A 17,468-nucleotide genomic window follows, 5' to 3' on the forward strand; every position below is an offset into this window, starting at 1 on the left:
TATAGAAAACTTGACTCAAAATCAGAACTCTGTGCAGTTTCTATATTTGAAAGTAGTTCCCATTTTAAATTATAACTGATAGTTTTGAACAGAAGGGTCACAACAGATGTGGTAAGACCTGCTTTATTCCTAATACTGAAGCTGTTCTGGGGGAGTCCAGCATTTATTTTTATCATCTTATATGCTAAACAGTAGCTTTAATTGATAAAAGCAGTTATCAGAAAATAGAATCTATTGTGCAATATTATTTTCTAGTACTATAACTTAGTGTGTATGAAGTATTTTTAAAATATTACTACTTTTTAAGTCTTAAGCATAATTAATCCCAGAATTATGTATGTATCTCCTTCTCTGATATGCAGTAATAAAGTCCAGAGAATAAAAACTTATACACACAAATATGCTGTAGTTGTCCTGTGGAGAATGCATTCTAATGTCTCAGTGAATACTTGAAAGTACCCATAGTATCAACCTCAAATATACTGTTTTTTCCCATAAATACATACTTTGATAAAACATAATTTATGTTAGGCCCAATAAGAGATTAACAATAGAAACTAATAAATTGGGCATGATGACACGTGTGTAATCCCAGCAACTTGGGAAGCCAAGCAGAAAGGATCACAAGTCAAGGCTAGCCTCAGCAACTTATTGAGACTCTGTCTCAAAATAAAATTTTTTTAAAAATCTAGGCACAGTGGCACATGTCTGTAATCCCAGCAGCTCTGGAGGCTGAGGCAGGAGGGTTGCAAGTTCAAGGCCAACCTGGTCATCGTAGTGAGACCCTGCCTCAAAGTTATAAAAATCACTGGGGATGTAGCTCAGTGGTAGAGTGCCCCTGGGTTTGATCCCCAGTACCACACACACACACAAAAAGTAATAATAAAATAGAACAGCAATAAAAATAAACCAGCATTGCTACATTTGCACTTGGTGTCATTATTAAGTCAAAGGTTATCTGAACATACGTGCTGCATGACAGTTGATCTGATAACTAAGAGGGGTACTGAATGATTAATAGGCAGGTAACATACAGCATGGCTACACTAGACAAAGGGATGATTTACATCTCTTGTTGTACGGGGCCAGACAGAGCAGGACAGCACAAAATTTTCAGAGTACTCGGAATGAGACACAAGTCAAAACTTTTGCATTATTTCATGATAACTTATGAATTTTTGATGTTCCATTTAATATTTCAGTTACCATGGGTAACAGAAATCACAGGAAGTGAAAATGCGCATAAGGGAGGACTAATGTATGTGCATCATTCATTACTATACAAAATTTTATTAATACACTGAATAGTCTGATATTTTAGAGATGGGTGCCAGGGTTATTGTAGAGTTCCAAGAATACCTTGTTCCAAGAATACCCTGTCTGAATAAGTGAAGACATTGTCCATTCTGAATAATGGGTTAATGATCAGTTACTGAGTAAAAAAGTAGTATGGTTTCAAGTAAATCCTCCAAGTAGTGCAGTAGCACACACCTGTAATCGCAGCAGCTCAGAAGGCTGAGGCAAGGAGGATCTCAATTGCAAAGCTAGCCTCAGCAACTTAGCAAGGCCCTGACCAACTCAGCAAAACCCTGTCTCTAAATTAAATATAAAACAAAGGCTGGGGATGTGGCTCAGTGTTTAAGTGCCACTGGGTTCAATCCCCAGTACAAAAAACAAATAAAAATAGTGGTACAGAGAAGTAAGGAAGGGTATTAACATTTATTTAGCCAACTATGGACCTAATCTAGCACTTGCTATATTGTTGCTTATTTCATTCTCACAACCCCGATAAATAGGAATTTTTTATTTAATTGCAAATGAGGAAACAGTTTGAAGAGTTATATAATATTCTCAGTATTGTTACAGTGTTAGTCTCTCAGGCTGAGATACAAACCTGGGTGTCTCAGTCTTCAAAACCTGTATTCAGGGCTGGGGATATAGCTCAGTTGGTAGAATGCTTGCCTTGCAAGCACAAGGCCATGAGTTCAATCCCCAGCACCGCAAAAAAAAACAAAGCCTGTATTCATACTTCTATACCAGGTATTCTAGTGATATAAAATTTTTAGGGTTGAAATTATAAAAATTATCTAGCAACACTGTTCTGAACATTGTTACTTTATAATCAAAACTAAATGTGTACCTGAGTATTTTTTTCTCTTTAAGCAGAAGTTCATTTGGCATGAGATTGATCCTTAATTATATACAGAACAACACAGCTGAGAAACAGTGACTAATGGGAAAAAAAAAAAAAAAAACAAGCAAGCATTTTTCTGCATGTACTTTGTATGCCTAGCTGCTTTGTTACTTACCTCTTGCATGTTAACAGCCTCCTATATTTTAATAATCAGTTCCAGCTTTTCCATATTTTATTTTTGGATTTCCTAAACATTTTGCTTAGGTTACATAAATAATTGTGACTAGAAATTGTATCTTATCCTAATACGTCTTAGATCATGATTTTTTTTCAGGATTTAGAAATTCTTGTTGGCTCGTGGATAATTCCTTATATATAATTCATGATAGATGCACAGATTTTCAAGCCTTCTTTTAATGAACCACAACATGATGTGCCCAGGGCTTAGAGAAACAAATGTTGTAGTCAGCAAAACATTCATTTAGTAAACTTGATAATGAGTACCTGTTTCATCTGCAGTAACTTCCCATTTTTACCAGCCTCCAGTAAGTGCTCTTGTGCTTTCTGTCTCTGTGTATTTCACTGTTATAGGTATCTGGCATAAGTGGAATCGTGCAACATTTGTCCTTTTGTGTCTGACTTATTTCACTTGGTATAATGTCTTCAAGTAGTGTGCTTTATGTAGCTTGTTTTACCTACTGTCATTATTAAAGGGTACCTCTGTAAAGTAGAGTTTTGTATTTGTAAAGTCTTATTTAAATAATATATTTAAAGTCATAGAAGTGAGAAGTTGAAAGGAGTTAGAATTGTAGCTGGGACAAAACTGTAGTTTTGGTGGGGAGGTGGGGATTGGGGATTGAACTCAGGGGCACTTGACCACTAAGCCATATCACCAGCCCTATTTTGTATTTCATTTAGAGACAGGGTGTCACTGAATTGCTTAGCACTTCACTTTTGCTGAGGCTGGCTTTGAACTCAAAATCCTCCTGCCTCAGCCTCCCGAGCTGCTGGGATTATAGGCATGCACTTCTGCACCTGGCAGAACTATATTATTTTGATAAAAGATTTGAACAACATGCATGTGGACTAAAATAAAACATATGGTTAAATGTATTGCATGGTTTGAAGTTGGAGGAGCCAGTTGGGCCTATATTGGGGAAGGAGCTTGATTATTATACAACTATTCTATTCTGTTCAACAGACCTCCTCCCCTTGAGGTTATTCAGTCAGTCTTGGCCAGTTGACTATGTTCTTGTTAAGTCATCTTTGTTCTTATTTGATTCAGTTTTACCTCTGACTTTGAACTTCATTTCATTATGATGTTAGTGTAATTTACCATAGGGTCATATGAAAATTGCTCCATACACTTCTTTTTTTTGGAATGGGAATTGAACCCAGGGGCTCTTTAATACTGAGCTATATCCCCAACCCCCACTCCATGTTTTTTTGGGGGAGGGTTTGTTTTTGTTTGTTCTTTTAATTTTTGACACAGAATCTTGCTAAGTTGCTTAGGGCCTCACTAAATTGTTGAGGCTGGCCTTGAACTTGTGATCAACCTGCCTCAGCCTCCTGAGTTGCTGGATTACAGTTGCGCACCACCATGCCTGGCTCTACACTTTTTTCCCCCCTTGTTTTCCATATACTTCTTTATGCTGTTAATAGTTTTTGAAATCAGAATCCCCTCCCGTTTTAATACCTAGGCTTAAGTCACTGCCACAAGGGATTAGAGGAAGAATTGATCTCATCTTCCACATGTCTCCATATTTCACCACATGGATGGCCCTTGAAGACCTTATACCAAGTGAAATAAGTCAGACACAAAAGGACAAGGAAATAGGCATGTTGTTGAGACTATTCCCTGGAAAAAGAGCCAAGCCCAAAGTAGTTGCAGTACTTTTAGTTTTGTAATATGTTATTCCCCTCAGCCCAAAAGCTGAAGTCTGGGGCTGGAGTACATCAGTAGTTGGAAATTAGGTTTAGTCCTGTTGAAATGCACACATAGTGACTCCCTAGGAGTTAATACTATTAACTAGTATTATGAAGTTACATCTTGCATGGGAAGTTAGACTTTAAGGTTATCATTTAAAGTAAAAATAGAAAATCACTTATAGGCAGTTATTGATCACTCTTTTCTTTAGTTAAACCATAGATGAAATTACCGTGTGTTTATGAACTGTATTATATGAAAAACATCCATCAGTAAACACTAGAATCACATTCCACATGGCAAGATTTCAGGGTAAGGAATTACCTCTCTCATCTCATGGTTTCTTTGGGGCATGTGTTTTGTGACTATAGCACAGAGTTGAATTCACTATTTTAATTGCTATAGTCTCTTGGTACCTCCCTTGCCAAATGAAGATAGTTGAATTTACAGAAGTTACATGTGCATGTGATGTACTCTGCTGTATGCTTTCAGTGCAAGGTTGGACCTAGCGTGATCCCAAGAATCTGACAGTTGGAATTGCTGTGCTGATGTCAGCCTGTTTTCCTCTACCAGCTTGTTTTCCTCTTCTTTATTGATAGAAACTTCATTTCTCTCAAGAGAAGTAATGATATAGGACTTGAACTAGTCTGTAGATCCATGTATTCTTGAAGAAAGGACCATATGAGATGGTTACATATTTTCTGGAACTGTTTTTATTTATATTCATATTTATGATGTGACCCCAGAAATTGCAGTTTCTTCAGAATGCAGGGCATTGGTACCTTCCACATCCAGCAGTGAAGAGTGGCACCCTTCCGACAAGTTTGTCAAGCACATTTATCAAATGCACTACTGAAGTCTGCAAGGCAGCATAGAAATTCTTCCATTTCTCTAAATTCCTACTACTTAAAGAAGGTGTTGGACCAGCAGCATTGATACTATAGGGGAGCTGTCAGGAAGAGAACCTCTAGGGTCTACCCTTTTACCTTATGAATTAGAATCTGCATTTAAACAAGGCTCTTCTCTAATTTGGATTCACAACTTTGAATCATACCAAAGTGGACACATTTGGGTCATGTGGTATAATTAGGTATAACACATTAGGAAGTGCCTTCCCCTCAGTGATATTACTGGGCTCCATTTGTCAAATAGAAAAACAACCAATGTAAGCAATTAGGGAGCTATTGTTATTTTAAATAAAGAAATAAATTTCTCTGTTAAAAGAGCACAGTAATAGAAAAGAGTGATGCTCAAGAGTTAATTGGATCTGGCACAACTTAAATGAATTCACTTTACCTAAAAACTAATTATTTTCTTAATTGGATAGATATTTCACATGACTTATTTAAAAAGTAAGTTTTGTTCTCTTATAAAGTTAGTTTGCTTTTTCTGGGGTTGGTGGAGGAAGAAGAAACAATTATAAAATGAGAAGTAGAGTTTAGAATGTCTTTAATAGTACTATTTAAGTGATTTTTACATTTTGTCTACAGAAAATCAGTGTATGCAAGACCAGGCACCTGTGTTGGAAGGTGAATTGGTTGTAAAATATACGTTTGGAAATCTTTAAATCATTGAATAGAATTAATGAATGGCCATTAACAATAATGCATGTGAGCTTTAAAGATTACGATATTCTGAATCTGATCAGTGCCATTTTTAAAATTAAGCTTCTTAATTGAATCAAACTTTAGAACTGATTGAATTTATATGACACAAATAGCTTTACTCTTAAAACCTAACTATTTTGTATAAACAAAGACAACTAAACCAAGATTGTCCTAGACACAGGTAAGAAGAGAAGGTGATGGGAGCTATTTGATTGATCTGTATGTGACTGGAAGTTTAAGAATTTATTAAGCAGATAGCAGCATGTGCTTTAATATTTTGTGATTAACTCAAGTGTTTTGAGCCTTATGGGGCATTTGGTCTCCTAGTAAACTTGTAGGAAATTAACTCTGCTTTAAAAATCAAAGCAATTGAGTACATGGTGATTGGGAGAAGTTCTTTAAAGAGTTTCTGTGGCATTAACATGAACCACAGTTTCTTTGGATTGCCAAGCAGTTTTGTTGTGACAGTAGCATGCATATCAATTAAATAGGTATTATTGTGATTTAGAAATTATTCTATTGTCTTATTTTTTTGGTTGAAGATATTGGTATTATAAAGTATCCAATGAGTTCTTCTACTGATGTTCACTTTTTACTTTGAAACGACAGAGGTTTTTTTTTTTTATTGTTTTTTGTTTTTGTGTTTTTAGAGGAAATTTACTATAGCTCACAGTTTTATGGCATTAAAAGAAAGTCTTAGCATAGATATTTAAATACATTTTTCTGTTTTTTTATATAGTTCCCAGTGTAAAGATGATGAAGTTTACTGGTATTATTTAGTTGGGCTGTTTTTTTTTTTAGTTGTTTCTATCATGTTGAACATTTATGAATGATTTGCTTATGTTGAATTGCTTTCAAAAAATAGGGGATTGCTACCTTTATTCTTTTTGTATGTTGAATATATCAGAAGAATTTTTTAGCAGACTTAGGTAATTTACTTTTTTCTTTATTATAGAATAGTAAACTGGTTTTTGAAGGCTGCGCACCATTATAAACATAAAAACTTCACAATCCTTAAATTTAACACAACTCTTTGACCTTAAATTCATAAGATATCAGAATACCTTGCCTACTAAGTCAAGGCCTTGCAACTATTAGAGTTATGAGTTAGAAAATCCAGATTTACATAATGATCCCGATTGACAAAGCCCAACAGTTATCTCAGGGATAAGTCATTAGATGATAGATTGTTTCATTTTCTTCCATTCTGGATTCTATGTAAAATGAAAATGTCCTCTATTTATTCCAGGTCCTCAGAATGGTTGGAATGATCCTCCAGCTTTGAACAGAGTACCCAAGAAGAAGAAGGTACTAGAAAAAGATGTCCATCCAGTGACCTACAGATGTTATGTTAATCACATAGCCACTTGGAGCATACCACACTTTACTGATGTATTTAAAACGTTTTTCAGCATGTATCTTCTTATTCATGGCAAGAAGTAAATAAAGTAGACAACACTATCATTAAAACCTTACTTTGATGATGGTGATATTAATTAAAAGCCCTTTTAGAAGACAAGATGTGATTGCCACCAAGGTAGGCACAGTGGCACAGTGCCTGTAATCCTAGGTGCTTAGGAGATTGAGGCAGGAAAATTGCAAGTTCGAGGCCAACCTGGGCAATTAAGCAAGACCCTGTCTCACAAGAACAGGAGCTGGAGATGTACTCAGTCCACGAGGTCCTGGGTTCAATCTTCTTTTTTTGTGTGGGGGAAAAAAAAAGTAGGAATCAAAATTTCAGGCTTCACAATTTTTTTTTTTTTTTTTTTTTTTTTTTTTTAGGAGTTACTTTAATCTTTGGGTTCCCACAATAATTATGACTTTAATAAATTATATTTTGGACATCTTGTCTATTCCGTATAATAATGAATGAAGATGTAGTCTTGTATTATATGTGAATTATTGTTGAGAGCTATTTGGACATTTTGGACATAAGATATTTCTTTTCTTCTTTCTTTTTTTTTTTAATTTATTTTTATGTGGTGCTGAGGATCGAACCCAGTGCCTCACACATGCGAGGCAAGCGCTCTACCACTGAGCCACAACCCCAGCCCCCTTCTTTCCTTTCAAGCAGTTTTATGCTTTTCTCTATTCCCAGTGATCCTCTTTCCCCCAAATATAGTAATGAGAGCTAAATGAACAAGGAACCCAAAAATACAGGGTCATTATAATCAGAAACTTAATATACTACTTTTAGTGTGATAAAATTGCCAAGTGGTATCTGCTTAGTAATCTCAGAAAAGGGTATTACATCCTGATGACATTAAATGTCTACTAGTATACATGCGTACACATGCATGCACATGTGTGCATACACACAGTGCATCTGATTCCCATTTTGTTATATATAATTTTCCAGACTTAACAGGCTCTTTCAAAAGTGCCATGGTTTTGGCTTCCCTTTATTGGGAGTAAGTATGAGACGGCAAGGGGAGGTGGAGAAGTCCAGGTGAGTTCCCCAACCATCTTAGCCAGATTAGCTCTACTTGTTATATTTTACTCTACAATACCACATAAAATTTTACTTGTAAAAAGTATTCTACCATTTAAAAAAATTGTTTAACCATGGGATACTCTTAACTCCTTCATTTAAAGCTTAGGAAACATGCTATCCTTTTTCTTACTCTTGATGTCTTTTACTTCTATCTTTTAAAAGATGCCTGAAAACTTCACACCTCCCGTACCCATCACATCGCCCATCATGAATCCTTTGGGTGACCCCCAGTCACAGATGCTGCAGCAGCAACCTTCAGCTCCATTGCCACTGTCAAACCAAGCTTTCCCACAGCCACATCTTGCAGGTGGCCAGCCCTTCCATGGCATACAGCAACCTCTTGGTCAGACAGGCATGCCACCAACTTTCTCAAAGCCCAATATCGAAGGTGCTCCAGGGGCTCCTATTGGAAATACCATCCAGGTAAATCTGTGGAAGTGGAATAGAAAGTTAGATCTGCTTCAAAACATTTTCTTTAATGCATTAACTTATGTGATTATGCCATTATTAATGAACATCTAAATTTGGTTTCAATTTAGAGAACTTAAACCAAAAATTACAACCTTTTCTTGTAAGATTATGTATATTATTTTGACATTACTTGTCTGTTTGAGAGTATGTTTACTGTAAGTTGGCAATCATTATTTTACTTGATGTAGTCAGTAGTCACAATTTAAGATTAGTTTGAATCATCTCTACTTCATGCTGTAAGAATAAAACTGCTTCAGTTTTACCTTTAAAACATTAAATAAAAATGTGATGAGTTACATATTTTTATGTATAAAAGTTAATAACATGACTTTATCTTTGGATAGAGATACACATTTTTACTTGCTTTTTTCACAAACAACTAGTTGGCAGAGTCCTAGATATTGAAAAAATCTAGCACAGTGCCAAAAAATTGACTTTGACCTACAAAGGCATTTAGATCTATTCATAAAAGGTAAAGAGCTTGGACCAAAGTTCAACATAAGAAGGTGAAATAAACTCCTGTCCAAGTAAAAAACTGGTTCTATCTTTTTTTTTAGATTGTAACCATGTTTAAAGATTGTATGTATCTATCATGCTTTGCAGTTAAGAGATAATTATGCCTAAAAAGTTGTTTAACACTCTAAGGTGCATTATAAACACAAATATTTCGGTCAATGTGGGAAGACTTGCATCTTTCTGCAAAAACATAAATTACGAAGAATATTTTTGTTTCTTATGATTTATAACCTGTGTTATTTGAAAAAGCTACCAGCTGTCACCTTGGTTTAGACCTGGATTTTCATGCCGTCTTCATCTAGAGCAAAACATCAGTCACCATCAAAAGGAAAAGATACTTAGTGTTCAGCCAGGCCATATATCCATCTGCTTGCATCCAACATGTCCAAAACCTAATTCATATTCTTCCTCTTAAACCTGGTCTTTTATTGTTTCTTATTTCAATTAATGGCGCCATAATCTTTTCTACTGAATCCAGGACCTGGGAATCATCTTTTTTTTTTTTTTTTTTTGCAGTGCTGGGGATCAAACCCAGGGCCTTGCACTTGCAAGGCAAGCACTCTACCGACCGAGCTATCTCCTCAGCCCTGGGAATCATCTTTTATACCCTTCCCTTTAACCTCTATTTCAAATCTGTCTCCAAAATCTTATTAATATTATTCCAAAATATTGTTTTGAATCCCTTCTCTACGTTTCTATTCTGTTGCATTGCTACTCATTTCTCATCTTCACCAATGCCAGAGCCTCCTAATTGGCCTGCCCACATCTACTTTGATCCATCTCTAATTTGACCTTGTTTTCTGTTTCCTCAAAACATTACAGCTTCCCATTTTTCTCAGGATAAAACCCCAAATATTTAACAGTATCTGGAAGGCTTCAGCTCATACTCTGCTCTCTGTGCTCTAGCCACACTCTTTTGGGGCCCCTGTATCATGATCCTTCTCTCTACATGTTATTCTTTCTGTCTGGAATGCTTTTCCTTCCCCCCTTAACTGGTTAGCTTCTAGGAATCATTCCAGGATAATTTGCTGAAGGGAGCCTTCCCCTTCCTTTAGTCAGATCCCAGTTGTGATGTTTTTTTGCTCCATTAAGTGTTAACTTTACTACAAATGCTAATATGCATACATTTAAAATATTCTTAACCTTTCTGTCTCTTTCATTGTTCTGTAAACACCCTGAGGACTGAGATCACTTCCGTATTGGCTCACCAATACATAACCACTGCTTGGTACATAATTACCCAATATTTTTTGAATGAATGAAAGAATAAATGAATTGGTCAAAATTTAGAAAACCTAAATATTCCTCTTTCTTCTTCTCTCTATCCATTCAACAACATGGTCTATTGCATTTTAACTTAATCCTGCAATTTTGATAATAGCCCAGTTCACAGTCTCTAAGAGTGAAACAAAGAGTAGGAGAATGCCAAAATAAACAAAAACGAGCCTCCATGTGGAGTAGGCAGCCACTCTAACCAGTCAACTGTGTTTCCCAGTGCCTTGTTTATATTCCTGCTGGCACAGGTTTATTTCCTATCAATTATATACAGTAGTGGTCAACATACATTCTCTAATTAGTCAATTTCTTATATCCAATCTACTTGTGCAAATCCAAGTTTAGGAAGAGTACTTACACCTACTGATATCTGGTTTTCAGTTTTACTTGTACTGGGTGATTGTGCATGTTAAATTTTCATTGGATTTCAAACAGGTCTATACATAAGGTCATTGGTTTCTTTTTGCATAGATTTAGAACTTGGTATATACAATATCTTCTGGTTATTTGTGATCATTTTATGATATTATTTCTTCCAGCATGTACAGTCTTTGCCAACAGAAAAAATTACCAAGAAACCTATTCCAGATGAGCACCTCATTCTAAAGACCACATTTGAGGATCTTATTCAGCGATGCCTCTCTTCAGCCACAGATCCTGTATGTATTTTTTTCTTATAATTAAAGTTATCCTTTATGGAGCTCTTCCTTAATTATTATTCAAAGTTCTGTAGATAAAGACTTTGTACAAAAGTAATAAAGCTAGCACTTAATATAGTTTATATTGCAAATATATTTGTTATATATAATTCCATATAGAAACATTTGTTATTTTTATTTTACAGATGAGGAAATTAAGGCAAAAGACAGTTAAGTCAGAGTTAGCATTTCAACCCAAACAATCTGGCTTCAAATTTTATACTCTCAGCCATAAAGTTGTACTGCCTGTCATTTACAAATCTCCTCTTCACACATGATAGAGCATAATAGTGATATGCTAGAAATTCAGATTTGGGGATTACTTGTAAGCTTACATTGAAGCTTTTATTTATTTATTTTTATGTGGTGCTGAGGATCAAACTCAGTGCCTCACACATGCTAGGTAAGCACTCTACCACTGAGATACAGCCCAGCCACCATAAACTAAAGATTTTTAAAGTAGATAGATTATCATCTTTAACTTTGCAAAGTTCTTAATTTTTTATTGATTCTTTTTAGTTATACATGATAGTAGATTCTATTCTGATATAATTATATAAGCATAGGATATATCTTATTCTAATTAGGACTCCATTCTAAAGCCATCTTTGTCTATCTTGGAAACAAACAGCTTCTGGAATTGGTTGTTTCATCAGACACTAAGTATTAATATATGCAGGCTGCTAGGTGCAGTGGCACACACCTGTAATCCCAACTACTCAGGAGTCTGAGGCAAGAGGAACACAAATTCTAAGCCAGATCAGCAGCGTAGCAAAACCCTTAGCAACAGTGAGATCCTGTCTCAAAAAACAAGCAATTGGGGATATAATTTAGTGGTAGCGATTCTCTACACTGAAAGTGCTGGAAACCAGAGAGTTAATAGAAACCTTAGCACCTGACATTCTAGGAGCGATAAAAAGACCAAACTGGAAACTAGAGAGCAACTGAAGCTGATTACCAGGTATACACTATGCCCTGTGCATACCCCTAATTAAACAGGCCATAGTTACTCAGTAATGGCAGTCCTAATAAGTGGCAAAACTTCAATCCTTCTTCAGGTGTAAGTTGGTATAGAGAGGTTGAGAGGACACATAATATATGACCCAGCTCAGTCAATTTTTGTTGAACTTCCTCTTGGTCCATCTTTTTTTTTTTTTTTTTTTTTTTGTAGTTGTAGATGGACAGCATGTCTTTATTTTATTTATTTATTTTTATGCGGTGCTAAGGATTGAACCCAGTGCCTTACATGTGCTCTGCCACTGAGCTACAGCCTCAGCCCTGAGTCCATCTTTGTATTGGGTACTCAGGAGCCCTGAGCAAAAGAAAACCACAAAAGACAAACTGTTCCTGTAATTATTTGGGGGAGAAGTTTTAATGTTCTGCCCAGTTGCCTGCATCCTCTTGGAGTAAGGCTTCTGTTTGTAGCTAGAGGGGATTAGCTTTGAACAGGGACTAGGGACTATAAGGGTTCCCTTCTGCAAAAGTCCCTTATCAGTAGTTGGAATAATTTTTATAGCATGGAGTTATTCTTATTTTCACTTTAGCGATGTCCAAACAGCACAAAGTAATTTTTTTTTTTTTTTTTTTTTTTGTGGTGCTGGGGATTGAACCCAAGGCCTTGTGCTTGACAGGCAAGCACTCTACGAACTAAGCTATATTCCCAGACCAGCACTAAGTAATTTTATAGCACAGCCTGTTATGTATTGTCATCCTTGATGGCTTCATCTTCCTCTCTCTCTTCCAGGCACACAGGCATTCCTTTCTCAAACATACTAAGAGCCCTTCACTCTCAGGGACTTTGCACATGCTGTTCCTTCTGCCTAGGACTCTTCCCCCATATATCTGCCATTGTTCATTCCCTCACTTCTAGGCCTCTGCTCAGATGTCCCATTGGCCATCAGGCCTTTCTTTACTACTCCCAACACTCTGGCCTCTTATGTTATTACTTTTCTTACTTTTCTTCGTAGTACTTTTCATCTTCTGATATACAGTACACCATCTGTTCATTATCTTTTCCACCCAATAGAATATGTGCTGCTTGACACATAGGACTTTCCCAGTATGGCACATAGTAGACATTCAATAAATATTGGAAAAGTGCTACTTCTAAAGCTGTTGTATAATATAGATCATTAAATTAATCACATTATACTTTTAATACCTTCAATTTTAGTTTTAGAACAGTTCACCATACGTATAGTACTAAGATAGGGAAGGAAGAAATTCTCCTTAATATAAGAACCTCTTTACCTCTTTTATTACTTCCCTCTTAGTAAAAATTTTTTTCTTGGGGGCGGGCACTGGGATGGAACTCAGAGGTACTCCCACTGAGCTACATCCCTTTTTATTTTTTTCTTTTGAGATGAGGTCTTACTAAGTTGCCAAGGCTAACCTCAAAATGACAATCTTCTTGCCTCAGCCTCTTGAGTCATTGGTATTACAGGCATGCAGCTCTGCACCTAGTCCTCTTAGTAATCTTAAATTGCCAGAAGATAATTTTCCTTTCTTTTTCTGGATGCCTGAAAGGCATGGAAAGAGTCAGAATTAAATATACCAAATATAAGAATGTAAGTAGTATTTTTGAAAGGTTAATAAATAAAACAAGATTCCACAGTTCCCATATGTTTACCTTTTAGTACCCATACTATAAAAGTGAACTCAAACCTTCTTTTCTATGGTACACTAACCCTTTGCTACCTCTGGAAGTCTGTGGAATAATGCAGTTATACGTTCACATACCTTGTCAAATGAGTTTACAGTCTACCTGAAATCCAATCAGTACCCCATTTTGCACACAAAGGAAATCTCATCCTCTCTTCTTTCCCACCACCCCACCATGAATAGATTACTGGTGTTTTTTTCTAATAATTTGTTTAAGTTTCTCAGTCATATTTGCCTCCATTTCTTTGATAAAATGAATCCATTCAACATGTAAAGTGTAAGGTTTAGTGAAATGAGAATAGGGCAAGTTCTTTAGATAAAAGTGAAGGTGGCACATGCCTGGCTCCAGAGGCTGAGAAAGGAGGATTGCAAGTTCAGAGCCAGCCTCAGCAACTTAGCAAGGCCCTAAGCAACTTAGCGAGGCTCTGTCTCAAAATTTAAAAAAATTAAAAGGGTGGGAATGTGGCTCAGTGGTTAAGTGCCCCTGGGCTCAAGTCCTGGTACCAGAAAAATAAAATAGAATAACTTCTGTTTTTTTCTCCTCTCTTACAGCAAACCAAGAGGAAACTAGATGATGCCAGCAAACGTTTGGAGTTTCTATATGATAAACTTAGGGAACAAACAGTAAGTTGTGGGGGTGGGGAATGAAGGATTTATGATATACCAATTATTCCTAGTTGCTAGTAAAAATAAGTGCCAGACGTAGTGGTGCACACCTGTAATCCTAGCAAATTGGGAGTCTTAGGCAAGAGGATTCCAAGTTTGAGAACAGCCTCAGCAACTTAGCAATGCCCTAAGAAACTTGACGAGACCCTGTCTCAAAATAAAAAAGAAAAAAGGCTAGGGATGTGGCTCATTGGGTAAGCAGCCCTGAGTTCAATCTCTGGTACAAAAAAAGAAAAAAAGGAATCTCTTTAGCACTCACTATACTTGGGGACAAAATTGGCATATCAATTACAGAATTAGCTTTTCTCTGTCTAAATCCTAAATTTTATTCATTGGAGATGATAGGAGAAATTTATATTTTTTTCTTTCATAGTCTTAAAAATCCTTATCTTTTTCTTCTAGAATAGCTGTTATACAAAGGCAAGGCCAATTGTAGCCACCAGATGAGCCAGGGTAGTATGTTGTCATTATGAAGGTAACCCACAGTGAGCAGTCAGTGTACTGACTGATCTCTAGTACCCACCATCCATTCTTTTCCATTACTATTTTATCAATGAAAGCCTAGGATGGGAGAGGAAAAAAGAACTGGCACTTGACTTTTATATATTTACATTTCGGCATTCTTCTACCCTATTCCCTATACCCAGTTCCATTGAATAAAAGTAACCCAAACCAAAGAAAGTTGAGATAACAATGAAATGGGTACAGTCCGTGGAGTGATCCAAAATAAGTCTTCTATCTAAAGTATAGATGTGTATGCTGAGTGATGACATGAAATAAAACTATAGGTTTTACGGTTTGTTTTGTTGGGTACTGGGGATTGAACTCAGGGGCACTTGACCACTGAGCCACATCCCCAGCCCTATTTTGTATTTTATTGAGAGTAAGTGTCTCACTGAGTTATTTAGTCCTTCACTTTTGCTGAGGCTGGCTTTGAACTTGCTGTCCTCCTGCCTCAGCCTCCCGAGCTGCTGGGATTACAGGTATGCGCCACCTTGCTCAGCGGTTTTATGGTTTTTAAGAGATGATAGGGCCAGGTGTGGTGGCATGCGACACCTGCAGTTACAGCCCAGCTACTTGGGAGGCTGAGGCAGGAGAATCACTTGAGCCTAGGAGTTTGAGGGCAGCTTGGGCAACAAAGGGAGACCTTGTCTCTCTCTCTCTCTCTCTTTCTCTCTCTCTCTCTCACACACACACACACACACACACACACACACAAACCCTGGAGAGATGACAGGTTTCTGAAAGGTAGTGAAGAAGTAGTAAATTGAAATATACAATCAAGCCTGTTGCCCTGCTCATGAAAGTGAACCAAAAGTGTAGAATCTCTGTTATAGATAAGATATTAAGTAAATTGGGTCCGTCCTTTGAGATATCATGATTTAAGAATCTTTAATCTCCTTCATGTACTTGGGAAAAAATTTGAAGTGTATGAAACTCTATCTAAAATAATTGAAGAATTCAAAGCTCTTCAGTGGAGAATATTAGCATTTCACCTTGGGATAGGATATTTGGCAGCTTTTCTGTAAGAAAATACCTGGTTTATTATACATACATGTGTTGTTCATAAATAACCTATTTATATGAATCATTTTTTCATGGTTCTACTTTAAAAATTTACTGCTCCTGGTTCAAGAAACTTTCTAGAAATGCTTAAATGTTTTATACATTTTAAAAATGTTTATTCCAAGTTTTACTTAAATGTCTGGAGTCTAATGTTTATTAAAGGTCTTGTGGGAAATTCTCCTTAATTTTTAATTCTTTCTTTTGGTTCCACCTTTATTTCAGCTTTCACCAACAATCATCAATGGTTTACACAACATTGCAAGGAGCATTGAAACGCGAAACTACTCAGAAGGATTGACCATCCATACTCACATAGTTAGCACCAGCAACTTCAGTGAGACCTCTGCTTTCATGCCAGTTCTCAAAGTTGTTCTCACCCAAGCCAATAAGCTTGGTGTCTAAAAAGACAGCTTCACTCCCAGCTGATAATGCCACTTTTCCAAAGAAACATGTTAAGAAAAATATTCTAAGACATGGACCAATCTTCATTAGCATGTTTCTGTAGCAGCCAGTCAGGAGCATTTATATTATTTCTGCAGGTATACTCACCTTAAAACTGCTCAAAACCCTGGTGCTTTCTTTTGTTTCAATCTTTTGTTGCCCATTATGATTTTCCTATTCTGCAAATAGTGTATTTCCTGGATTACACATAGTATGGTTTTCTGAGGTATTCTGACAGAATGTGGTTTTTTAAACCGTAGTATACTTTTTAGAAAAATTGCATCTGGTTATGCATAAAAGCAGAGCTAAAACTAAATTTCTTTCATATCCTCCATACTTTGTCCATGTCAATCAGATTAAAGTGTGTAATCCTATGTGTTTGTAGTCTTTTTTTTAAAAAACAAAAAACTGCTGAGGTGGGGATGCAGCTTAGGCATACAGCACTTGCCTGTCATGTGCATGGCCTGGGTTCCATGCCCAGCACTGCAGAAGGAAACATAAATGGCTGCCCACAATTCAGTTTGACTCATTTATTATGTCTAGACTTTACCCTGCTCCTGAACAAATAACTCCATCTAGAAGCTGCTAGAAACTGCTAAATACATTTTAGCAAATATTAATGAAAAGTGTGATCACTAGCTTTAAATATCTGTAGGGAAGCACTGCCTGTAGGATGCATTGAGCTTTTCTCTGTTAATAAATATTTTCAACATTTTGTTTGGATTTAAGACTGAATTGTCCTGTTTTACTGATAGAAATTTACTCACCCATTTTCTATAAAATTACCTAGAGCTTTGAGTTTTAATTCAGAAAGAAAACTTTTATTTAGTCATCCTGAATCAAAACCACATTTTTCCCAGCTAGTTTTTCTATCATGGGATTTTATTATAATTTCTCTTAAGAATACTGTGGTAAACTATAATGGTCCCTGTAGAATCTGGAAGAAAATTAGAATTAATTATGTTCATTCTTTATGCAGTAGTAGCTAAGAAGATTAAAAAATCTAGAAAAT

At 36.3% G+C, this 17,468-nt stretch overlaps 1 protein-coding gene across 24 annotated transcripts in view; it reads left to right on the plus strand.

Annotated features, from left to right (window-relative positions):
- The window catches only part of SEC31A (SEC31 homolog A, COPII coat complex component), a 64,711-nt gene extending 47,532 nt beyond the window's left edge, over window positions 1-17,179 (plus strand). For 15 of the 24 annotated variants that reach the window (XM_079153183.1, XM_079153186.1, XM_079153177.1 and 12 more), the window contains 5 exons: window positions 6,918-6,976; window positions 8,325-8,585; window positions 10,964-11,083; window positions 14,336-14,407; window positions 16,238-17,179. In XM_079153183.1, coding sequence (XP_079009309.1) covers window positions 6,918-6,976; window positions 8,325-8,585; window positions 10,964-11,083; window positions 14,336-14,407; window positions 16,238-16,417 — 692 coding nt within the window. In that variant the 3' untranslated portion in view covers window positions 16,418-17,179. Of the gene's footprint in view, window positions 1-5,551; window positions 5,591-6,917; window positions 6,977-8,324; window positions 8,586-10,963; window positions 11,084-14,335; window positions 14,408-16,237 lie in introns of all 24 variants that reach the window. The other 9 variants (XM_079153176.1, XM_079153165.1, XM_079153184.1 and 6 more) reach the window with 1 other exon arrangement.
- Window positions 17,180-17,468: the final 289 nt, after the last annotated feature.

The sequence above is a fragment of the Sciurus vulgaris genome (genome assembly GCF_902686455.1).
Source record: "Sciurus vulgaris genome assembly, chromosome: 9".
In the NCBI taxonomy this organism is placed as follows: Eukaryota; Metazoa; Chordata; class Mammalia; order Rodentia; family Sciuridae; genus Sciurus; species Sciurus vulgaris.